At 49.2% G+C, this 24,793-nt stretch overlaps 2 protein-coding genes across 2 annotated transcripts in view; both read right to left on the bottom strand.

Moving 5' to 3' along the window:
• The window catches only part of Aldh4a1 (aldehyde dehydrogenase 4 family member A1), a 28,827-nt gene extending 21,261 nt beyond the window's left edge, over positions 1 to 7,566 (bottom strand). The window contains exon 1 of the mRNA XM_004657351.2: positions 7,454 to 7,566. Within this exon, the coding sequence (XP_004657408.2) occupies positions 7,454 to 7,518 (65 nt within the window). The 5' untranslated portion in view covers positions 7,519 to 7,566. The remainder of the gene's footprint in view (positions 1 to 7,453) is intronic.
• A 9,275-nt stretch (positions 7,567 to 16,841) lies between these two features.
• The window catches only part of Iffo2 (intermediate filament family orphan 2), a 53,374-nt gene continuing 45,422 nt past the window's right edge, over positions 16,842 to 24,793 (bottom strand). Inside the window, exons 6-9 of the mRNA XM_004657586.2 lie at positions 20,264 to 20,384; positions 20,045 to 20,137; positions 18,932 to 19,062; positions 16,842 to 17,407 (exon numbers count right to left, since the gene is read on the bottom strand). Of these exons, the coding sequence (XP_004657643.1) occupies positions 17,302 to 17,407; positions 18,932 to 19,062; positions 20,045 to 20,137; positions 20,264 to 20,384 (451 nt within the window). The 3' untranslated portion in view covers positions 16,842 to 17,301. The remainder of the gene's footprint in view (positions 17,408 to 18,931; positions 19,063 to 20,044; positions 20,138 to 20,263; positions 20,385 to 24,793) is intronic.

Here is a 24,793-nt window from a genome sequence, read left to right on the forward strand (position 1 = left end):
ACCACCTCAATGAATGCACTTTCCAAATGCTTGAGGGAGCAACTGACTGACCTCAGCTTAAAGATAAGCAAACTTCTCTCTCTCTCATAAATAATAAATGAAATTAAGAAAAAAAGGGGGCTGGAGAGGTGGCTTAGCGGTTAAGCGCTTGACTGTGAAGCCTAAGGACCCTGGTTCGAGGCTCGATTCCCCAGGACCCACGTTAGCCAGATGCACAAGGGGGTGCAGGCGTCTGGAGTTCGTGTGCAGTGGCCCTGGAGCGCCCATTCTCTCCCTCTCTCTCTCTCTCTCTCTCTCTCTCTCTCTCTATCTCTCTCTCTCAGTGTCTGTTGCTCTCAAATAAATAAATAAAAATGAACAAAAGAAAATTAAAAAGGAAAAAGGAGCTAGAGAGATAGCTTAGCAATTAAGGCACTTGTCTGTGAAGCCTAAAGATGTAGATTCAACTCCCCAGAACCCATGTCAGTCACATGTACATGACATATGCATATGGAGTTCCTATGCAGTGGCTAGCTCTCTATCGCTAATAAATAAATAAATAATAAATTTTTAAAAAGAAAAACAATTTAAAAAGATAAGCATACTGGGGGCTGGCGAGATGGCTTAGTGGTTCTGGCGCATGCTGGCAGAGCCAAAGGATCCAGGTTTGATTCAGAATCCACATAAACCAGATGCACATGGTGGCTGGTGCATGTGTCTACAGTTTGTCTGCAGTCGGTAGAAGCCCTGGTGTACCCATTCTCCCCACCCTCTAATAAATAAATAAATAAAAATTAAATTAAAATTTAAAAAGATAAGCAAACTGAGGTCAAGAGAGACCACATTATTCTTCTGAGATTCGCAGTCATAGCTCATCTATGATGGAGTAAGACTGGAACTCCATCTGCCACACACTCAGGAGGTACTGTGGTCAAAGCACCTGGGACATTTCCATGACCCAGGGCCAGCCTGAGAGATCAGACAAGTCCATCGCCCTGGCCACACAAAATAGCCAGAACCTCCCATCTCCCACCTAGGGGGAAATGCCTCCACACCTGGACAGTGGCTTTCCCAAGGTCAGCTGTAATTGCACTGCAGCTAGGCCCAGGGCTCTTTTTCACTCTATGACATCAACTGTCTGGAAAAGAAAGATTTGAGGTTCAGGCAGTCCCAGGAAGGGCAGGTGTCTTCCCACAGCAAGAGCCCTTACTGAGTTTCCTGGGAGTCAGTGGGTGTCCCATAATGCACTCCACATCCACAAGCTCATGTGATCCCCCAAACAAACTGTCTGGTGGTACCAGCCAGTAATCCTAGCTACTGTGAGGTTGAGGCAAGAGGATTACGAGATCAAGTCCAGCCTGGAAAACTAGCAAGATTCTGTCTCAAAATATAAAAAGAAGAGCCTGAGCAATGGCTTAGTGGTTAAGGTGCTTGCCTGCAAAGCCTTAAGGACCCAGGTTCAATTCCCCAGTACCCACATAGGCCAGATGCACAAGGTGGTGCATTTGTCTAGAGTTCATTTGCAATGGCTAGAGGCTTGGCATGCCTCTCTCTCTTAAATAAATAAATATTTAAAAAATAAAAAGAGGACTGAAGAGTAACCTGGGCTACATGAGATTGCCTCAGGGGAAAAAAAGTAACTGAGAGCCATTATCACCAGCCACCATCCCCAGGCTGTCCTCAAAGGGCACATGTGTGTAGAGGTCTCATCGCCTCAAACTGGATAAGCCAGACGTGGTGGCGCACGCCTTTAATTCTAGCACTCAGGAGGCAGAGGTAGGAGGATCACTAGGAGTTCAAAGCCAGCCTGAGACTACACAGTGAATTCCAGGTCAGCCTGGGCTAGTGGGACCATACCTCAAAATAAATAAATAAAACAAAAAACTAAAAGAAAAATACCTTTAATCCCAGCACTTGGGAGGGAGAAGTATGAGGATCACTGTGAGTTTGAGGCCACATTGATACTACAGAATGAATACCAGGTCAGTCTAGACTAGAGACCCTACCTTAACCCCCCCCCCCAAAAAAAACCTGGGGTGAGCATGCAATGCTGATATATTCACTCAGTCATTAATGCTTGCCAAGAGCTTAGCAGCTTAGCAGCAACAGCTCTGGGTCCTGGGGGACATAAAGTATGGGGGCGTCAGGTCTAAGGGAAAGCAAGCTACAAAAGGTCCAGATTGAGTTTCCTTACTGCAATGCTTGGAACCATAAGTCTTTTCGATTTCAGGTCTTTTCAGATTTTAAAATATCTGCACATACGTAACCACGTGTAAAGATGAAATTCATGTTTTATAAGCAGTCTATACACACTGCCTGAAGAGAATTTTACACACTATCTTCAGTGTACCTGTATCTTGACCACGACTCATCACGTGAATTTTTTTCCTCTACAGAAAATCAAATATTTGGGCTGGAGAGATGGCTTAGCGGTTAAGCGCTTGCCTGTGAAACCTAAGGACTGCAGTTCGAGGCTCAATTCCCCAGGACTCATGTTAGCCAGATGCACAAGGGGGCGCATGCGTCTGGAGTTTGTTTGCAGTGCCTGGAGGCCCTGGCATGCCCATTCTCTCTCTCTCTCTCTCTCTATCTGCCTCTTTCTCTCTGTCTGTCACTCTCAAATATATAAATAAAAATCTTTAAAAAAAAAAAAAAGGGCTGGAGAGATGGTGTAGTGGTTAAGTGCTTGCCTGTGAAGCCTAAGGACCCCAGTTCGAGGCTGGATTCCCCAGGACCCACATTAGCCAGATGCACAAGGGGACGCACGCGTCTGGAGTTCATTTGCAGTGGCTGGAAGCCCTGGCACGCCCATTCTCTCTCTCACTCTCTATCTGCCTCTTTCTCTCTCTGTCACTCTCAAATAAATAAATAAATAAAAGTCTTTTAAAAAATAAAATATTTTAGCTGGGCGTGGTGGTGCACGCCTTTAATCCCAGCACTCAGGAAGCAGAGGTAGGATTGCCTTGAATTTGAGGTCACCCTGAGACTACATAGTAAATTTCAGGTCAGCTTGGGCTAGAGCAAGAACCAACCTCAACATACACACACACACAAATATATATATCAAAATATATCAAAAATATCTCAGGGAAGATTCACTCACACGTTTTCTAAACATGCTGAAAAGAATCAGCATAACTCAAGTGTTTGGAAATTCTGTGAAGCCTCAAATGGTCTTCTAAAAATGACCCCAACTGACACAATGGGTGTATGCAATGAAGCTGGCGGTTTCCTGCATGATTCTGGGGAGGGTTTGTGCTGGAGACTATCTTTGTGGATGCCTTTCCACTCGCTGATACCTAACTATGCTTTAGTTTTTTTTTTTTTTAATTTTTATTTATTTATTTGAGAGCGACAGACACAGAGAGAAAGGCAGATAGAGGGAGAGAGAGAGAATGGGCGCACCAGGGCTTCCAGCCTCTGCAAACAAACTCCAGACGCGTGCACCCCCTTGTGCATCTGGCTAACGTGGGACCTGGGGAACCGAGCCTCGAACCGGGGTTCTTAGGCTTCACAGGCAAGCGCTTAACCGCTACGCCATCTCTCCAGCCCTATGCTTTAGTTTTTAAAACTGCAGTGAGAAATAACTCGTGTTTCATGACATTTCTGCCATGAAAATCCCAACTGGCATTAAACCAGAGAACTGAAGTGAATCCAGAAACACAGTAAGTACATGAGCTGCCACAATCTTCATTTCAGAATCAGTCCATTTTCATGTTTTTTAAAAACTTTATTAATTCAATTATGAGAGAGACAGAGAATGGACACACCAGGGCCTCCAGCCACTGCAAACAAACTCCATATGCATGTGCCACTTTGTGTATCTGGCTTCACGTGAGCACTGGGGATTGGAACCCAGGCTTTGCAGGAAAGCGCCTTAACTGCTGAGCCCTCTCTCCCGCCCCCATTTTATGTTTTTGAAGCACATATAGAAGTTATAATCTGCATCAAAATGGTGACAGTGGCTACTTCCACAGAGATTTTCTTTTCTTTCTTTCTTTCTTTTTTTTTTTTTTTTTTTTTTTTTTGAATTAGGGTCTCCCTCTAGCCCAGGCTGACCTGGAATTCACTCGGCAGTCTCAGGGTGGCCTTGAACTCACAGAGATCCTCCTACCTCTGCCTCCCAGGTGATTTTTTTAAATATTTTATTATTCATTTATTTATGAGAGAGAGAGAGAGAGAATAGGCATGCCAGGGCCTTTAGCCACTGCACAGAAAGTCCAGATGCATGCGCCTCCATGTACATCTGGCTTACATGGGCATGGGCAATCAAACCTGGGTCCTTAGGCTTTGCAGACAGGCACCTTTACCACTATGCCATCCCTCTAGTCCTGATTTTTTTTTTACATGTGTACATGCATACATGTGTGTGCGCTGTAGAAGTGCACATGCACTTATGTGTATCCATGTGGAGGCCAAAGATCAATTTTGGGTGTCTTCCTAGTTGCTCCTCACCTCATTCTTTAGAGACAGGGTCTCTCACTGGACCTGGAGCTCACGGAATCAGCTAGACCAGCCAGCAGCTAGACCAAGGTGTCCTCCTGTCTCCACCTCCCCAGCACCAGAATGCAAGTGTGCACCACTACATCTGGCATTTCACTCGGCTTCTGGGGATCCAAACTCAAGTATTAATGATGCTTGCAAGGCAAACACTTATTCATTGAGCCATCTCCCCAGCCCTGGTTTTTTGTTTTTTGTTTTGAGGTAGGGTCTCACCCTAATCCCAGGCTGGCCTCAAACTCACAGTAATCCTTTGCCTCCTGAGTATAGGGATTAAAGCCATGTGCCACCATGCCCATTCCTACCCTGGCTTTTTGAGACCGCATATCTAGCCCAGGCTGGCAGATAGCTCCCCAACTGCAGAATGGAGACATGACAGCCCTTCCCAGGAGTGCGGGGCCCACGGTACTTGAATGCTGCGCTAGTTATTTTTGCCATGGACGTTTCTTTTATAGCATGGGTTGCTTTCGACCAGCTACCAGAGGGTGTTATGTCTACATCTTTCTCCTCCACTAGCATAAAAACTTCTTTCCCGAAGCTCCAGTCACCGCAAACTCCCTAGGTTCCCTCACCAGCTGTGTGCTTGGTACACACACACCTGCACACGCAGGCAAAGAGCACACTACCATGCAGTCTGTGAGCAAGCCCGGCCTACCTGGAGCTTCCATCAGGATCTGCAATGGGTGGGGTCAGTGCAAGAAGAGGCCTGCCAGTGAGGGGCAAGCAAGTGTGGCCCCCATCGCAGTTTGGAAGAGAAGCCCCTTTATCTCATTCTCTCATTCCCTCTTTGTGTCCTTCCCTATCCCCTCCCCATCAGGACACAGAGAAACTTGCCTATGTCAACCTATGGGGGAAGGGAGAGGGACACTGATTAACTCAAAAGGGTCACAGCTCAGCCTGGGAGACGCTGCAGGTCACAGGCCAAGGAGTCAGCAAACAAAACTAGAGCAGGAGGGAAAGGGTACAGTCTAGATCAAAACAGCCGCACCAGACCATAGACCCCCCCCCTGCCCCTAAGGCAGTACTTCAGTCCAGTCTGCCCCCCCACCAAGCCCAGGACTCACACCTTTAATCCAAGCACTAGGGAGGCAGAGGTAGAAAGGCTCATTGCGAGTTTGAGGCCAGCCTGGAAATAGAGTGAGTTCCAGGTCAGCCTGAGCTAGAGTGAGACCCTACCTTAGCAAAACCAAACAACAACAAATAGGTAGAGGTGTATGTGTGTGTGTCTATTGTTGTGGCTGGGTAGATGGCTCAGTGGTTAAAGGTGCTTGCTTGCAAAGCCTGCCAGCCCAGGTTCAATTCCCCAGCCATCCATGTAAAGCCAGGTAGGCATTCATTCATTAGCAGTGGCAAGAGACCCTGGCACATTCATATGAATACACACACACACACACACACACAAATAAGTTCTAAAAATACTAATAAAATTTAAAAATCTATTGTTGGGGCACTAAGGTCCAAAAAGCCCACATCTGAGGCATGGGGTAGGGACATCTGTCCTGCTACTGCTCCATTTTTGTTGTTTTTCGTTTTTTCAAGGTAGGGTCTTGCTCTAGGCCAGGCTGAGCTGGAATTCTGTCTCATGATCAACAGAGATCCTCCCACCTCAGCCTCCCAAATGCTGGGATTAACCGGCTCCCTCTTTACTGCTTGGAAGAACTTTTGTCTATGCCTCATAGTAACGAGAAGTTTTTGAATTAAAGTGACAGAAAGTGGGCTGCAGAGGGCTGGAGAGATGGCTTAGCGGTTAAGCGCTTGCCTGAGAAGCCTAAGAACCTGGTTCCAGGCAAGATTCCCCACAACCCAAATTAGCCAGATGCACAAGGGGGCGTATGCATGTGGAGATTGTTTGCAGGGGCTAGAGGCCCTGGCGCGCCTATTCTCTCTCTCTCTCTCTCTCTATCCATCTATCTCTCTCTCTCTCCCCCTCTCCCTCTTTCTCTGTTGTTCTCAAATAAGTAAATAAATAAAAATAAACAAAAAATTTTAAAAAAAGAAAGTGGGCTGGGGAGATTGCTTATCGGTTAGCACTTGCCTGCGAAGCCTACGGACCCAGGTTCAATTCTGCAGGTCCAACGTAAGCCAGATGCACATGGTGGCGCATGCATCTGGAGTTTGTTTTCAGTGGCTAGAGGCCCTGACATGCCCATTCTCACTCTCTCTATCTCTCATAAATAAATAAAAATAAAATCTTCAAAAAAAAATTTAAGGGCTAGAAAGATGGCTTAGTGGGGTTAAGCGCTTGCCTGTGAAGCCTAAGGACCCCAGTTTGAGACTCAATTCCCCAGGACCCACGTTAGCCAGATGCACAAGGGGGCGCACGCGTCTGGAGTTCGTTTGCAGTGGCTGGAAGCCCTGGTGCGCCCATGCTCTCTCTCTCTCTCTCCCCCTCCCTCCTTCTCTTTCAGTCACTCTCAAAGAAATAAATAAATAAAAATAAACAAAAAAAATAAAGTAGCAGAAAGTGCTCATGACAGTAACAGGCACTTTACATGTATGAATTCATGCAATTCCCTCAATAAGATATAGCTCAGTGCCGAGCACAAAACACGTTAGGAATGTAATTGGGGTACCACCAACCCGTAGGTAGGGCCCAACTCTGAATTTAAAAGGGAGCGGGGCAGAGCCAAAAAACCCGGCGGGTGGAGCGGGTGGAGCAAAGGCCTCGGGGATCTCAGCGGGGAGTCCAGAACGCGAGCCCTAGGGTGGGGAAGGAAGAAAGAAGCGTGTGTGCAAAGAGGCACAATTTCGAGTATCCAGCATGATAGAAGGAAAATGAGGAACTAGGGAGGTGGCGTGGGACAGGGGTGGAGAGGACTGCGGGAGGATAACCTGCATGGGAGCGGGACGCTAGACGACACAAACCCACGAGGAGAGACGGGACTGCAGCGATCTGGGGGCCTCCCGGGAGAAAAGGAGTCCGGCGAGGAGCTCCGTCCACTCTCGGGACTCTGGAAGCAGAGCGGTCACTCACCCAGACGCCCTCCAGGCTCGGGCCAGCAGGACGCGGGTTAGCGCAGGCGGCGGCGGGAGGAGCATCTCGGCTAGCGCAGGGCGGATGGAAACCGCGACAGCTCTCCAGGGCTGCCCGGCCGGCCCGCCCCGCCCAGAGCGCACCACCGCGGCAGGAGGGGGCGCATCGCCCCGGCCGTCCTTCCATCTCTGGGACTCTCCGCAGGGATACACATCCCGTTAAAAGCCATCATTTTCAATTGTCATAAAATATACAATTATGTATAACGTGGGACAAGGGACCGAAGAGAAGGGTTGAAATATATTCCTCCCCTCTCCTCCTCTCCTTATGGTATGACCCAAGGGGGAGAGGGCGTGAGCCTCACTGTCCAATCAGAGACAAGCATGGAAGCGCCTGGACCAATCATCAGGGCAGGCATGTTGCAGCTTTCAAGAGAGGGTTGCAGAAGCCAATGAGAGAGCGGGTACTGAGCACGTGCTGAGGAGGGGAGGAAGGACCCCAGGCAAACTGGTGGAGGCAACAGGTTCAGTGGAGGGGGGTGGGGTGGGGGTTTCGCAGCCCTTTGCTGGTGGGAAGCTGGCCACTTGCCGCTTGCTTTACAGTTCCACACTGCAGGACCGGCTGCCGGCCCCAACCCTGGATGCAGCCCTGGATGGATCCTGCCTGCAGTTTTCTGGCCAGGACCCAGCCGCCCTCCACCGCTAGGCCTGGCAGGAGACCAGCCCGCTGTCAGGGCCTGCTTCCTACTAGATTGCGATCGATAAAGAGATAAAATGCGCGGGGCGTGGTGGCACACACGCCTTAATCCCAGCACTTGGGAGACAGAGGTAGGAAGATTACCGTGAGTTCGAGGCCACCCTGAGACTACATAGTGAATTCCAGGTCAGCCTGGGCTAGGGCGAGACCCTACCTGGAAAAAAAAAAAAGAGAGAGAGGGAGAGAGAGAGAAAGAGGGAGAGAGAGAGAGGGAGAGAGAGAGAGAAAAAAAATGCGCAGGACGTGGTGGCACACTCCAGCACTTGGGAGACAAAGGTAGGAGGGGATCGCTTTGAGTTAGAGGCTGGCCTGGAACTATAGAGTGAATTACAGTTCAGCCTGGGTTAGAGTGAGACCTTGCATCGGAAAATAAAAAAACAAAGTCTGTAGCCCAATAAAACTAAATGTACCCCTACCCCACTCCAATTTTCTGCATGAGTTTTTTTTTTTAAATAAATTCCCAAAGTTATTTTAAAGCTCTACTTTTTAAAAAGTTTCATATACTTGTTTGAGAGTGAGAGAATGGAAGTGCACATCAGAACCTCTTGCCACTGCAAATGAACTTCAGAGGCATGAGCAACTTTGTGGGTCTGGCTTTACCTCGTGGGTACTGGAGAATCGAACTTGTATTGGCAGATCTTTGCAAGCAAGTGACTAACCACAGAGCCATCTCCCCAACCCCAAGCTCTGTTTCTTTTTTTTTTTTTTTTTTCTTTTAATACCCTCTCCAGTGTCTTGTGGTTCAGGTGTTTCCTGTAAGGGACTAGTGAAGGTTCAGTCATTTGGTCTGTCTTTTAGGAAGTAGAATTTTATGGTACCATTGCCGTTTGGGTCCGGATTACTGTTTTCCACCCTTTCTTTTTCTTTTTCTGTTTCTTAAATCGTCTCTTATGATGAAACCCACAGTGACCCACTCTTCCTAAAACGTACTGTTGTTTCTTTGCTGGCTTAATAGTGTGTTTATATTTCTCCAGCATAGACAGCACTTCTTTTTTTAAAATAATTTTTAATATTTTATTTATGAGAAAGAGACACATAGAGAGAAGGAGAGAATGGGCACGCCTCTAGCCACTGCATACAAACTCAAGACACATGTGCCCCCTTGTGCATCTGGCTTATGTGGGTCCTGGGGATTCAAACTCGGGTCCTTAGGCTTTGCAGGCAAATGCCGTAACCACTAAGCCATTTTCCCAGTCCAGACAGCACTTCTTTCACACCAGCTCTAGTACCTTGATACCACGTTGCCTCCCTGGGACTCAGTTCCCTCTTCTGTACAACAGGAGCAATGATACCACCTCCAGTGTCCCAGTCAACTGGGGCCACTCCTTTTCTTCTAAGTCATACCATTGAAGACATTTAGGGAAATATGAGCATAGTGTCGGGTAGCAAAAGGGTCACTATCTAAATCCATGTCTTTGAGATGGCAAAAGTAGCATTAGCTCTTAATTCTTGGAGAAGATTCCAGCTCACACTGTAGCAATGTCACCTTGAATGTCACCACTCACAAGAAACTAGCCAGGCTGGTGTGATGGTGCATGCCTTTAATGGCAAGGCAGAGGTAGGATCACCATGAGTTCAAGGCCACCCTGAGATTACATACTGATATCCAGATCAGCCAGAGCTAGCATGAGACCCTATCTTGAAAAACCAAAAGAAGAAAGAAAGAAAGAAAAAGAGACTAGAACAGTGTGTAACAAGGGGGTGCTAAGGGTCCAGAAAAGCCCTTGAACCCTAAACCCAAGGTTCATTTTTTTTTTTTTTAGTATTTGACTTTTGTTTATTTGAAAGAGAGAGAGGCAGAGACAGAGAGGGAGAATGGGCACTCCAGGGCCTCCACCCACTGCAAACGAACACCAGATGTATGCACCACTTTGTGCATCTGGCTTATGTGGGTTGTGGGGAATCGAACTGAGGTCCTTTGACTTTGCAGGCAAACACCTTAACCACTAAGCCATCTCTCCAGCCTTCATTTCTAATTTTAATTGAAGAATTGAATTAAAAAGAATGAAAGGATAATTATTATTTTGTTTATTGAGGGAATTACAGAGCCAAGGAAAGGTACCCACATGGCTAGAGATCCCATGTAGAGGACCTAGAAAAAAAGCATAGAAAGAAAAGAGAAAAGGCTTAAGAAGCTACTGCCAAGTGGGGAGCTGGAGTGGATAAAGGAGCCCATGCAGAGAGGAAAAGCTAGGGGGCCTCCCGGCTGGGCCAGGGCCAGAGGCCAGGCTGAGTCCCTCCCAGCTGGACCTGGGACAAGCCAGCCCAGGCCCAGACAAGGGAAAATCTCACCCATAGCTGGAAGTTCCCAGGTGGACAAAGAGCCCACCCTCCCCTTGCAAAGGTACTTTTAGCCTTTTAGCAGTAGGCTGTCTTCCAGCTCAGGTGAACCAGAGGAACAGCTGGTTGGTTAGGGTTAGGGGCTGTCTCAGGAAGAGGTTAGCCCTGGTACCAAGTTCCAGGGGCTGAACTTGACCAACCACAATGTTCAAATATTATGAAAGACCTCCCTCCCAGGAGGGGTCCTGGCTTTTTGTGGAAAAACAGGTCTAGGGAACTAGGCAAGAGAGATAAATCAGATCATCTTGATTTGTAGCAAGTGCAAACTTTCCTGCCCTTTTTATACCTTCAGGGGTCCAGTCACCCTAACTGTAACTCCCCTCTTAAGTGGACAGTAGCAAATCAATAGCCTTAGAGGTAGCTTCTTGTGGGCACTGTGGCTAGGCCGGAAAAATGCAGGGCTTTGTGGTTGACAGGATTTCAACTGCAGCCCGTGCCATGCCTGTTAATTTGTGATCTCTGACCCTCTCCCCTTCTATAAGATATGCCAGGTGTGGTAGCTTGAATACAAAACATCCCTTATACCTTTGTATTTGAGCCTCCTACTCGGACCCCAGACAGTTTGGGAAAAGGAGCCTTGCTGGGAGGAGGTATGTTGCTCCGAGCAGACCTTGAGGTTTATTTGCTCAGATCCAAACCCACAATTTAAATTACTTACATCCAGAGCTCAGCTCACTCTCTTGCTGCTTCCTGCCAGCTGCTGTAGCAAGGTGAGATGCGGCCTCTGCTCTACCATCCTTCTGCCATGATGACACTTCCCCTAAGACTGTCAGCCAAAATAAACCCTTTCCTCCCCATCAGCTGCTTTAAAAAAATTTTTATTAGCCGGGCGTGGTGGCGCATGCCTTTAATCCCAGCACTCGGGAGGCAGAGGTAGGAGGATTGCCATGAGTTCGAGGCTACCCTGAGACTACATTGTGAATTCCAGGTCAGCCTGAGCTAGAGTAAGACCCTACCTCAAAAAACAAACAAACAAAAATTTATTTTAGGGACTGGAGAAATGACTTAGTGGTTAAGGCGTTTGTTTGTAAAGTCAAAGGACCCAGGTTTGATTCCCCAGGACCCACATAAGCCAGATGCACAAGGGGCACATGTATCTGGAGTTCGTTTGCAGTGGCTGGAGGCCCTGGTGTACCCATTCTCTCTCTCTCACTCTCTCTCATGGCAAATAAATAAATAAAATTTAAAAAGCTAAAACAAGTAAAGAAAGAAAGAAAGAAAAAAGGTATATTTAAATTTTTTTTGTTTGTTTTAGAGACAGAGAGAGAGAATTGGCACACAGGGCATCAGCCACTGCAATCGAACTCCAGACACTTGTGCCGCCTAGTGGGCATGTGCGACCTTGAGCTTGCCTCACCTTTGTGCATCTGGCTTTTATGTGATCTGGAGAGTCAAACATAGGTCCTTTGGCTTCACAGGCAAGTGCCTTAACTGCTAAGGCATCTCTCCAGCCCCAATATCGCTGCTAGTTATCTTATTTTTATTTACTAGAGAGAGGGAGAGATGAGTGCATCAGGGCCTCTAGGCACTGCATATAAACTCCAGACGCATGTGCCACCATGTGTATCTGGTTTATGTGGGTTCTAGAGAGTTGAAACTAGGTCGTTAGGTTTCAAAGGCAAGTGCCTGAACAGCTAAGCCATAGCTCCAGCCCCCCAGCCACATCAGATGCTTCCCCCTTCCCCATGGTAGGGTTTCACTCTAGTCCAGGCTGACCCAGAATTCACTATGGAGTCTCAGGGTGGCCTTGAGCTCACAGGATCCTCCTACCTCAGATTCCCGAATGCTGGGATTAAAGACATGCGCCACCATGCCCGGCTTCTCTCTTTTTTTCCCAACTGCTGCTTTTGGTTACGTGCTTCGCCCAGTAATGAGAAGGTGGCCACAACATTCCTGACTGATCTTATTGTGAGATGCACACTAACAAGTAGTGTGAGATTCTCCTGTATTCATTGATTGATCAGTAACTTTCTTTTGATGTGGCCTTGAGCCTCTTGCCCCTCCCACAATGACATCACTTAAAAATATGGGGTCGGGGAGATGGTTCACTGGGTAGGAGTATTTGCCACAGGCATGAGCTCCAGCCCAGATAAACAGCTCGATGTGACCATGCACTTCTGGAACCCCAGTCCTGTGGGAAGCAGAGACCAGAGAATCACTGGAGTGTGTGAAAACCACAGCTCCATGTTCACAGAGAGATAGATTCTGTCTCAAAGAATGATACGGATTATCAAAAGAGAAAGGACACGAGGTTCTCCCCTGGCCTCCATGTGCCTGTGAGCACATCTGCACACGCGCGCACACACGCATACGCGCACACTCACAATAAGGGGCTGGGGAGATGGCTTAGCAGTTGAAGGCACTTGCTTGCAAAGCCCACTCGCCAGGTTCAATTCCCAAGCACAGCTAGATGCACAAAGTGGCGCATGCATCTGGAGTTCATTTACAGTGGCAAGAGTCTCTGGTGTACCCACATACTTTCTCTCTTTCTCCCCTTCCCATGTGTGTGTGGGGGGGGCGGGGGGAGAGAATGTGTGTCTCCTGACAAGTAAAAGCGTACACCACAAGTTCTAAGACATTTTACTTTATTTAAAAGAGGCCAATATACAGGATATAAAGGGCACAATATTTACAACAGTACAGTAAACAGGTTGGCTTTCCGGTAGAATCAGTAGTCTTTCCATGAGTACAAACCCCTCCCTGTGATGTTAGCCCCAGCTGACAGACACACAGCAACCGTGGGGTAGGGCAGGACTAAAGACCAGGTAGATGTTAAAATGTCCACGAAGGAGTCATAGTGGGACTTTGCCTCATTTGAGAGCTTGGGAGAAAAGAGGAATGGTAGAGGGATTGTTCCAAGACCAATACACAGCCCAACTCAAGCCTGCCAATCTTCCACTCATGGAAATCCCTCCCAGAGAGCTCATGTGACTCACCCCCTAGACCCCCCACCAGCTCCCCACCCCAGGCGAGTACCTTTTAAGAACCAAGCTTAGGGTGTCTTTGTGGGGTGGGCCAGATCTGAAGTCCTTCATCCAGAGCACAAGGGCAGCAGCCCACTCCTGGGCTTGGAGTCGACCCAGCCAGGGCTGAGCATCTTACAGCCGTTCTGCTCCTGCCTCAGCTGCCTGACAGCCTCAAGCACACCTCGGCAGACCCCAGAGAGGTCCTGTGCTCTCCAGACCCACAGCCCTGTCACCACCCACGCTTCTTTGCTTCTCTACCCTGTCCCTGAGTGGGAAGTAAGTCCTGCCTGAGGGGAACTTGGGGAACTAACTGATCAGAGCCTACCCTCAGGCAGTACAAATTGCCCTCCAGCCAGCACTCCGGATTCCCCCCACCTCAGTTCTGAATTCCCTGCAACCCACCTGCCCACAACAATGCCCCCTTCCAAGACTTGCAGGGAGCTGAGGCGTGAGCAAGGGGGGGGGGGGTACAGGTGAAGCGGCACCTCGACTCTACTGAAGCAGCTCCTGCCCCAGCCATGCGTGGACATCCACTAAGGCAGAAGAGAGGCAGGGCGGAGGGTTCCGATTACAATACACCGTGTGGCAACGCGCAGGCTGTCTTGTCCAGAGAAAAACACTGGGCTGCCACCACTGCCTACCCTACATTAAAAAAAAAAAAAAACACCTTTCCTTTCATAAAAATAGATGAGTCTCTGGCTTTATAAATAGATTACATTGAGCTTAACTTACACCATTATCATATCCTCTAGCCCGTCCCTTCTCTACCCACCCTAAGATTAAGTGGTTTGACCCTCCACAGGTCATCTGAACTCTACCCCCAGACAGCGGATAATCCATCCACAGCATTCATGACATACATGCCATGAGGAAGTAAAATGTTTGCTTTCCTAACATTTTTCCCCTTTGGAGTCCCTCTCTCTCTCTCTCTCTCTCTCTCTCTCTGTGGTGCGTGTGTGTGTGTGTGTGTGTGTGTGTGTGTGTGTGTGTGTGTTTCACAATCAGCCAGGGAGAGGGAGCTGAAAGGGTGCTACCTTCCTTGCTTCTCCCCAGTCCTATGCGTATAAGCCCCCCAAACTAGGAGCGTGACCAGGGGCAGCCCGTCTGAGAACAAGCTTAAAATACCAGTGTCAATATGACACTGGGCTCAGAAAATAGAAAACCCCAAAAAGTAAGTATTTACAGCTTTACAAGGATGGACCAGTTCGTCCCAACTGCGCAGGTGCCGCCCCAGTGGGCAGCGGGGTGGGGGGGTCTTTCTTGGCAAGCTGTGGGCTCACGGTGAGAGGACAAACAGGGCCCACTGGCAACAAACTTAAAACAAAAAAAAAGGACTTGGTGGAGTGAGAGGTGGACAGGTAAGAGACCCAGGAGCCAGCCCTGGGAGTATGCCCGCCACATCCTTGCTCTTCCTTGCTAGTCCTCCAAAGCCTCTCTCCCCACTGAGGAAAGCAGCTATTGAAAGCCAGTGGGAAGGAACACTCTGGAGCCTACCTTTCTCATACACCCTAGACAAATGACCTGCACATACAGTGGAGAACGCAAAAACACCACCACAGGACACCACATGCCATGGTGACCTTTGCCACCCCCAAACAGTCACTACTGTTGCCTACTGTCTTAATTCTTAAAGATACATCTGTCACCCCCCACCACCTTGAGGAACGACCCAGGGCTAACTTCTGCTCAGCCTGCCTGTCTTCCTCAACTCCACCACTGGGCGGATGCCTCCCGCAGCCTGGGCTGAGGAGATCCATAAAACAGCCATCTTTCTGCCCTCGTGGAAACGGAAAATCACATCAGCAGCTGGGGTCCAAGCCCAACTGGCTCTGATACCCTTTGGTTAAAATTAAAAAAAAAAAACCAGAACAATAACAACAACAATATAATAATAATAATAACCAAGCATGTATGAACCCTGTGACCTTTAAAACAAGGGTTGGTGAGAAAGGGGGTGGAGGAAGGACTGTCTGTCTTCCCAAGCCACTGTCCCTCCAAGTACCTGCCAAAAGGGACTATTCAGCTAACAAGAGATGATCATAAGAGTCTTTGCGGCCAGGCTGCACCAGGGGACATCCCCCAGCAGTAGAAAACAAAACAAAGAAAAAAAAAAAGAATTAAAACATGAGGAAGGCCACCAAATTCCGATAAATTATATCACAAAGTCACCAACACACACATTCCCACTCTCTCGTACATACAAATATCATTATAATAATATAAACACCAGGTTAAAGATGCAAAACAACTGTAACAATTTGCAGGGAGAGAGCCCTTAATTTTGAGGGCACCTGCTGAGGACAATCGGGGAGCCCCCACCATGCACTCCATCCCAGAGTCCCTGGCCCTCTAACACACACGCCTCAGGGTCACAGGTTCTGGTCCCCGGGGTGCATTTTGCTAATTTGACCTCCAGAAGGTGCTCCTTCCTGGGCCAACAAAAATAACACCCACTAGATTGGGTCCCCAAAATAGAAAAATTAAAAAAAAAAAAAAAACCTGCTTGCTGGGTGAGTTGTCAGCTGAGGTTTGGCGGGTAGTCTGTCAGGGTCCCTCAACTCAGGCTCACTGGAGCCTTGGGGAAACTCTGGGTCAGACTGACTCCCCAACTGGCTGGACAGGCGGATGTGGAGAACCTCAAATCTGAGGACAAGGATGGTCCTCAATAGGTCTCCTACCCCAACCTCCTCCAGCCAACAACAGCCTCTCTCTTCTCCCCTTTCCAATCAGTGGGACAGTGGAGAAGCCAGAGGGCAGTAGACTGGCCATCACGGAGCGCCACCATGGACGGAGCGGGTACCCAGTGTGGCCCCTTCTTCCTTTCTCACAGAGAAATTACAGCTGTAGAACCCCGTGTGGCTGGCTGCAGAGAGGCGGGGAGAACATCAAGTTATCAGGACAATAAAAGACTCCCTCCCACCCCATCCCACAAAGGTCCCAGTCAGGTGGGCCCTCACAGGCCTCACCACCAGCCCTGACCAGAACCCTCCCCAGCCAAAACTCCCCCTTGGAGGCTGCGAGGGTTGGGCCCTCCCTATCCTTGGCTTCCCTCGCAGCTCCCAGGAGCCTGGGGAGAGGGCCCACCTTCCATGATATAAGGCAAGCAGCTTTGAATTTTTTTGTTTTCTTTTCTTTTTTTTTTTTTTTTTTTTTTTGCATAGTAGTTTAAACACAGTGAGGCTCCAACTCCCCCCCACACAGTGCCTTGTCCCACTACATTGCCACTAGATCCAAAAGAGAAAATAAAAGTTGGTCTTCCCTCCCTGCCTTCTTCCTCTCTTTCACTGGGAGGTAAAGAGCTCCCCCCCCCCCACCCCCGGAGGAAGCAAATCACTCCAAGGCCTTTCAGGGCTGGAAGGGAGGGCAAAGCTCATAGCCAATCACAGGAGCAGGTGGGAGGGAGGAAACCAAGTGACGCCAAGCCCCGGCCCCGCCCTCACCTTGAGTTTTGCATAAAAACACCTGCTAGGAATAATTCTTTGGAGCTCAAAGTGGCTCAGCTGAAGGGAGAAGGCACAGTGACACTGTATCGTCGCACAGAAGTCTGCGTTTGTGATGTGGAGAACATAGAAATTGACAGCACCATTCCGTGGGTGGGTGGGTGGGTACAGAAGGGGCACTGGTTGGTGGTGGGTGGTGTAGGAAGGAAGCAGCGGTCCCGTGGGGCCTCCAGAGAAGGGAGGGCAGACGAAGTCTGTGTAGTGAGGAAGAGAGCCCTCCTGGCTCTCAGGAGAGAGGAGGTGAGCCCCATCACCAAGACCACTAGGTGCACCGGGGCCTCCGTCATCAGCTGACCATGGGCTCCACATCTGCCTCCCGCTCCAAGTCGTCCTGGATCTCATCTGTACTTCCCGAGTCACTGCTGGCGACGGAGCTTGGGGACGGTGAATTCCTGCAAGTCATGGGAGAATGGGGACTTTCAGAAAACAGCCTGGGGGGCTCGCTGAGGGCCCAGGGGCAGGAATGCTGAACAGCCTGCCTACTCTCAGAGGCTGTGGAGGTAGAGCACCTGCCTAGAGCAAGAAAATCAAACAAACCAACCCCATCTCCCCTGGGGGGGGGGGGTCCTGCCGAGATCCCTTTCTTGGGCTTCTTTAAACTCATAAGCTGACTGTGGCTCTGGAGCGCCTTTGGGAAACCCTTGGGATCAGAGGCCATCGTTCAAGCCTGTTTGTTTTTTGTTTTTTTTAAAGGTAGGGTTTCACTCTAGCTCAGGCTGACCTGGAATTCACTATGTAGTCTCAGGGTAGCCTCGAACTCATGGTGAGCCTCCTATCTGCCTCCCAAGTGCTGGCTTTTTTATATATATAAAATATTTTATTTTTAGTTATTTATTTGAAAGACAGAAAAAGCAGATAGAGAATGGGTGGCCAGGGCCTCTAGCCTCTGCAAACAAACTCCAGACACATATATGTCACTATGTGCATCTGGCTTTATGTGGGTCCTGGGGAATTGAATCTGGGTCCTTTGGCTTTGCATGCAAGCACCTTAACTGCTCAGCCATCTCTCCAGCTCAAGCCTGATTCTTTTACAATCATCCATTCCAGCTCCGAGAACATAGGTGTTTAGTAACTCCCAAGTAAGTTACGTGGCTTGGAGATAACAGCCTTGCCTCGCATTGCAGTCTTGGCTCTGACACAGGACAGCTCAGCAGGCTTTGGCAAGAAGGAGTGCTCGCCTATTAACAGTGAGTTCTGGGAGGCCATGAGCCAAAGACGGGACAGGTTAAGCCAAGCCTCTCCCATTCCCCACAGCTTCTCACAGAGCTGCTTCCCCCCTTGTACACCAATGCAGATGTTGAAGGAAAGAATCACAATGGATGGGTAGCTGAGCTTAGCGCCAAGCATTCTCCACGCATCACCACTTTCTAATAGCTGTGTGTCTATTCTCCTACAAGGCTGAGTGTCCTGAAATGGGGAGGTCTGTCTTTGCATGTCATGCCTGACAGACAGACCCAGGTGGTCCTGAGTTGGAAGGTGGGCAAGAAGACTTAATCAGCAACAGCAGGGGAGTGCCCTGCCAACCTCTTTCCACCCTCCATCTCAGCAGATCATGGGGAGACACTTCCCAAGGGCAGACTCTGGCTTTCCATCATGGAATGAATCCCTAAACCTTGGCACACAGAGACCCTGGGGGCCTCTGACAGCTGTCCGAGGAACTGTGGGCAGGAGGGTAGTGACCCACATGATACAGGGTGATCTTAGGAGATCTATGAGATCAGCTCCCCAAGTCACTTAGTGCACAGTAGGTGTGCTCACATCTACTGGGGGCTTGGGTGGGTGGGTGGATGGCTAGATAGATAGACTAGTGGCTGGGAAGATATAAAATAGCAAATATTCAAGGTACAGCCTCAGAAACTCCCTCTAAGCCTCCACTATGGAAGTCCTGGAGAGAGGGTGGCACAGATAGGTGGTACCTGTCCGCGGAGCCTTTGATGAGCCGACGACAGGTCTCCATCTGTACATCCAGGCCTCGCTTCATGCTGCACATCTCCATGTACTCATGCAGGTGCCGGTTCATGTCACTCTTGGCTGTGGCCAGCTCCAGCTGGGATGAGCCAAAAGTGAACAGACAGGAGGCAAGTCATCCTCGGGGCTGCGCCTCCAGCAACCTCCCTCCTCGCCTCTATGGCTCCATCCAGGCCACCCCTGGACACTATGCCCTCTGGACCCTGCCTTGTGGATGCCAACCTTGCTCTCCCTGTATTCTCTGCACACTGACCGCTCACTAGCATCTAGAAATGCTTCTGGTCAGCCTGTCCTGCCAAGCCCTATCCTTTGTAGGTAACTCCCCCTGCCTGGTGTATCTGGGCTCCTCTCTGTGGACTGGAGTAGGAAACTCCTCCAGTCTCTTCCACGCCCCTGAGCCTGCTCCCATACAGTGACACTTTCTCCGCCACCAGAGAGGGCATCAGCCTTCTTCTCCAGCACAAGAATAGCACTAACCGCCCTTGGCAGCACAGCAGAGCACACAGGCTCCCGGGACCACAGAGAACTGGGCAGAACACTACTTCCTGGCTGGGCTAGCTGCTGGCCTCTTTGGAGCTCATCTCCTTCTCTGTGGCTTGGGTGCCTTGGTCCCCTGAGAGGAGGAAAAGACACTGGGAGGGTGCAGCTGTATGCAGTTTACCCAGTGCCTAGGATCATCCAGCATCACTCGAATTCAGCTCTAGTTCTTCGAAGGCCACTTTCTCAAATGACATTGTTTGGCTTTGTTTTGTTTTGTTTGAGACATACAGAGACGAGCTGTGTAGCCAAGGCTGAACTGAAACTCACTGCATAACCCAGGCTGGCTTCCAACTTGTGATCCTCCTGCCTCAGCCCCTCTGTGCCGCCCCAACTTTACAGAGTGGGAGGCTAAGGCCCTAAGAAGGATGTGTCCTGAAGGCCATGCAGGGACTCCACAGGCTCTCGGCTTCTGGCCCTGTGCTTGCCCCATCCTGCACTCCTGCACTCCTGTGGACACTTGGTCACCAGGACCCTCAACTGTGTGTGGACCCCCCGAGAGGCTCCCTGTACTAAATCCTTACCTCAATCTGGCCTATGGTTTCCTGGTACTCCTTGTCTCTCGTCTTGAAGAAGGATTCAGTTTCATGGATCAAGTTGCCCAAGTTTTCCTCTTGCTGGGGAAACAAAACAAGGGGACAATTTAGCTGGGAGGGTGACTGGGACTGCAAAGGAAAAATAGGAATGAAGGATCATGGGAAAGAGGTGCCCTAGGTGCCCAGCAGAGCCAGGCCTGGGCTCACCTCGCCCTGTAGGTCGATGGTCGGGTTGCAGTTAGTGAAATCCTCCCAGAGCAGTAACGTATCTTCGTTCTCTTCCCACGTCAGGCTGTCACAGTCGTCATCAAAATCAAAGGTCTCCCTCCTATAGGGCGACATCACAGGGCATGACTGAGCAGATGCCAGGCTCTCAGGGCCCAACAAGACACAGAAAGGGGTACCTTCTCCAGTGAGTGACACCTACAAAACACAGCTCATAAAAAATAGGGGTGATAGCTAAAGGGTATTCGGTCTTGTCCAGCAAGAGCTTAACTCTTAAAATGCAGAAGCTGGGCTGGAGAGATGGCTTAGTGCTTAAGGCACTTGCCTGTGAAGCCTAAGGACCCAGGTTTGAGTGCCCAGTATCCACATAAAGCCAGACGCACAAGGTAGTGCATGCATCTGGAGTTCATATGCTAGAGGTCCTGGCACGCCCATTCTCTCTCTCTCCCTAATAAATAAATAATTTAAAATATATAATTACATATGTATATGGTCTCTAATTGATGGAGATTAAAAGCATTTTCCTCTCACACTGAAGCCTGTGACTTGTCTGTGTGGTTTGCAGGAAGGAGGACGGAACCCAGCGTGTCATGCGCTCTGCTGCTGGGCTACGTCCCAGCCCTCTCTTCACCCACTTAGCAGGCCTCCCTTGAGGCCCTGCTTTGAGTAAGGCAATTTCTATCACATCCCTCACATTTTACAGAATGGAGGGAAAGAATAGCTAGTGAGCAGTGGGTACTGGGGTTGAAACTTTCTCCTCCCCCCACCAAAATACAGCAAGCCCCCCCCCACTCCTCTGCACTTGTGAAATACAATTCAAGCCTCTTCAAAACAACCCTGGAAGGGAAGCAGGTCATTAAACCCATTTTACAGGTGAGCGAACTGAGGCACAGGGAGGCCAAGTGGCTTTCTAGACCGACACCTGCTAGAAACTGGATTTTAACTCAAAGTCTGAGAGAATTTAGAGCCTTCCCTGTTGACTAAAATTGGAAAGAGAGTAACCCACTCTGGCTTTGCTCAGGACTAAAGGGTTTCCAAAGTTTCCAATTACCCCAACTGTGGCAGACCCTAACAACAGTCAATCTGATATATACACTGGGTGACTAGAAAGGCTGAGTGGAGTTTAGGGTTCTGGTTTTTTAACTTTTTAAACATGTTTAGATTTTTTGAGAGTCTTGTGTAGCCCATCTCTCTCTTTTTCCCCACACATATGTGTATATGCATGTTTGTATACCTGTAGGCATGTGTGTGCTTGCATACGGTGGCAGAGGTCAACATCAAGTGTCTCCTCAACCATTCTCCATCTTATGTATTTGTTTAATATTTTTAGACTGAACCTTGAGCTAGTGAATCGCGGGGATCCCTTGTCTCTGCCTCTCCAGTGCCAGGACACCACGCATCAGTTGTGTTTTGTTTGTTTTTGTTTTTTGCTTTTTTGGGGGGGTTGGGGTGGGAGTTCTGAGGTAGGGTCTTACTCTAGCTCAGGCTGATTTGGAACTCACTCTGTGGTCCCAGGTTGGCCTCCAACTCCCAGCGATCCTCCTGCATCTAGCTTCCCGAGTACCACCACACCAGGCTATTCACGCTTGCAGGGCAAGCACTTTATCCCCGAGCTACCTCCTCAGCCCTGGCCCTCAGTGCTCCTAAGATGACCTTGAGACCCTCCTCCTCCTCCTCTCTCCTAAGTGTACGTACACATCATCTGCAGACCACCCCAGGGCTCACCCCATTCCCTGTCCTCCCCCTCATCTCCTTCCTGGATCTTCTAGGGAACTGTTTTCTATCATCCAACAACGGACTGGATTGAAGACCACTGGGCAGGGGCCCAGAATATCTGATAAAAAAGCTGCCTCGATGATGTCCTCCGGGGTGACCCAAAAGGCATCAGAGTGCTGAGAAGTGACAGAGGAGTGCTCAGCACAGAAACATCTCTATCACATCCTCCAAGGCTCAGGGTCCATTGCGGAAGAGATAGTGGAAAGAATGTAGGACTGCTTACGATGCAATAGATCAGACAGAAACCAGCCTCGATATCCACGACCTCGCAGTGCCTAGCAACACCTTCACAAACCTCATAATAGGAGGAAAAGATGATGGCATCAAAATAAAAGAGAGGCTAATGGAGAGAGGGAAGGGATATGGTTAAGAGCGGATTTCTGAAGGGGAAAGTGGGGGAGGGGAAATTATCATGGTTTATTGTCTATAAGTATGGAAGTCGTCAATAAATAAAAAATTTTAAAGCTGCCTGGAGTGGCCCCTGCAGTTAAGCCGGGTTAGTTCACTTGCCCAATGGCAGTTCCTGCAGGAACCTATAGGTGGCTCCAGCAAGTCGTGGACCAGAGCTGGTAGCCAGGGCACTGGAGAGGGGAGGCGCCTATAGAGCCCCTGGGGTCCACCCTTCATCACATCACATAGCGCACTCCTCACGTCACTTCCTAACTAGCGTCTGGGATTTGAAGGAAAGCCCGGCCAGGAACAAGAAGCCAGAACAGATAGGAAGATGGCAAGAGTAGAAATGGGAAGGGCCCCACCCCCACCCTGGGGCCGGCTTCGGAGAGCAGCTAAAATTCCTTTTCTGCCCTTGGTCTGAAGCCCAAGCAACTGATTTGGATCAAAACAAAACAGCTCTGACAGGGCAGGCCATTCAAAGGCTTCCCTGGAAATGGCTGGAAGCCTCTGACTTGGTCTGGCCCCAGAGCTCCTAGAGATAGGGGGTGGGGGCAGTCCCAGGCACAGCCACTTAGAGTGGGTCATTGCCCCCCTGCAGGATGGTGGGGAAAGAGTAATAAGGTGAACTCAAGGTTGTTTTTTCTTTCAAGGTAGGGTCTCGCTGTAGCCCAGCCTGAACTGGAATTCACTATGTAGTTCTAAGCTGGCCTCGAACTCACAGCAATCCTTCTACCTCAGCTTCCTAAGGGCTGGGACTAAAGGCAGCGCCACCATGCCTGGTTTATAAGATTTTTTTTTTCTTTTTTGGTTTTCTGAGGTAGGGTCTTGCTCGATCCTAAGCTGACCTGGAATTCACTATGTAGTCTCAGGGTGGCCTCAAACTCACAACAATTCTCCCACCTCTACCTCCTGAGAGCTGGGATTAAAGGCATGTGCCACCACACCTGGCATCTATAAGCTTTTTTTTTTAATAGCAAGAAAAATCTAATTAGATGATAAATCCCACAGACCTGTCAACACCCTCACTTGGCCAGCATCACCTTCTGCCTGACTTAGAGCTCTTCCTACACTCAGGAAGAAGCCTTTGCCCGAGGAGCCTCCACTCAGTTCTCTGGATGGGTGGTCCCTCTGTAGATCACTTCATTTATGACCAGCTTTAACAATTCGCTGAGGACTTTGTGACAATGAAGTCTTCTGAGAAATCAGCCAGCCACATGAGGGTAACTTGGGGTCTCTGGGGTATCCAACCCTGACTTAAGCTCAGGAGTTCCTAGGACAACATTCAGAAAACCTGGACCTACTCCATAGTTTTGTTTCCCGGACCCCCCACACCCCGTAGCTAGCCCAGGCTGACCTGGAATTTGCTATACAGTCTCAGGCTGGCCTCGAACTCACAGTGATCCTCCTACCTTTGCCTCGCTAGTGCTGGGATTAAAGGCATGTGCCACCATGCCTGGCTTCCATGGTTCTTTTCAAAAGCCTTTCTGGGCGGGGGTGGGGGGAGGGGCTGGGATGACTGTGGATAAAGCACTTGCTGTGCAACTCTGATGACCAGACTCCACTTAAAAAAAAAAAAAAAAATCAAGGGCTGGAGAGATGGCTCAACAGTTAAGGTGCTTGCCTGGGAAGCCTAAGGACTCAGATTCAATTCTCCGGTACCAGATGCACAAAGTGGCACATGCATCTGGAGTTCGTTTACAGTGGCTAGAGGCCCTGGTGTACCCATTCTCTGTCTCTAATAAATAAATTTAATTAAAAATAAATTTTAAGGGCTGGAGAGATGGCTTAGTGGTTAAGCGCTTGCCTGTGAAGCCTAAGGACCCGGCGGTTCGAGGCTCGGTTCCCCAGGTCCCACGTTAGCCAGATGCACAAGGGGGCGCACGCGTCTGGAGTTCGTTTGCAGAGGCTGGAAGCCCTGGCGCGCCCATTCTCTCTCTCTCCCTCTATCTGTCTTTCTCTCTGTGTCTGTCGCTCTCAAATAAATAAATAAATAATTTTAACAAAATAAAATAAAAATAAATTTTAAAAGCGAGGAGCTGGAGAGATGATTCAGTGGTTAAGGCACTCGCCTGCAAAGCTTAATGACCTGAGTTTGATTCCCCAGCACCCATGTAAAGCCAGATGCACAAAGTGGAGCATGCGCCTGGAATTACTTTGCAGCGGCTGGAGGCCCTAGCGTGCCCATTCTATCTGTCTGTCTCTCTTCTCTCAGACTCCCTCTCTGCTTGCAAATAAATAAAAATATATTTTAAAAAGATTCACTTTAAAAACAAATAAATAAAGGTCTTAGGTAAAAGCTTCAACATCAAGCCAGGCGTGGTAGTGCACACCTTTAATCCCAGC

Source organism: Jaculus jaculus, chromosome 5 (assembly GCF_020740685.1).
Source record: "Jaculus jaculus isolate mJacJac1 chromosome 5, mJacJac1.mat.Y.cur, whole genome shotgun sequence".
Lineage (NCBI taxonomy): Eukaryota > Metazoa > Chordata > Mammalia > Rodentia > Dipodidae > Jaculus > Jaculus jaculus.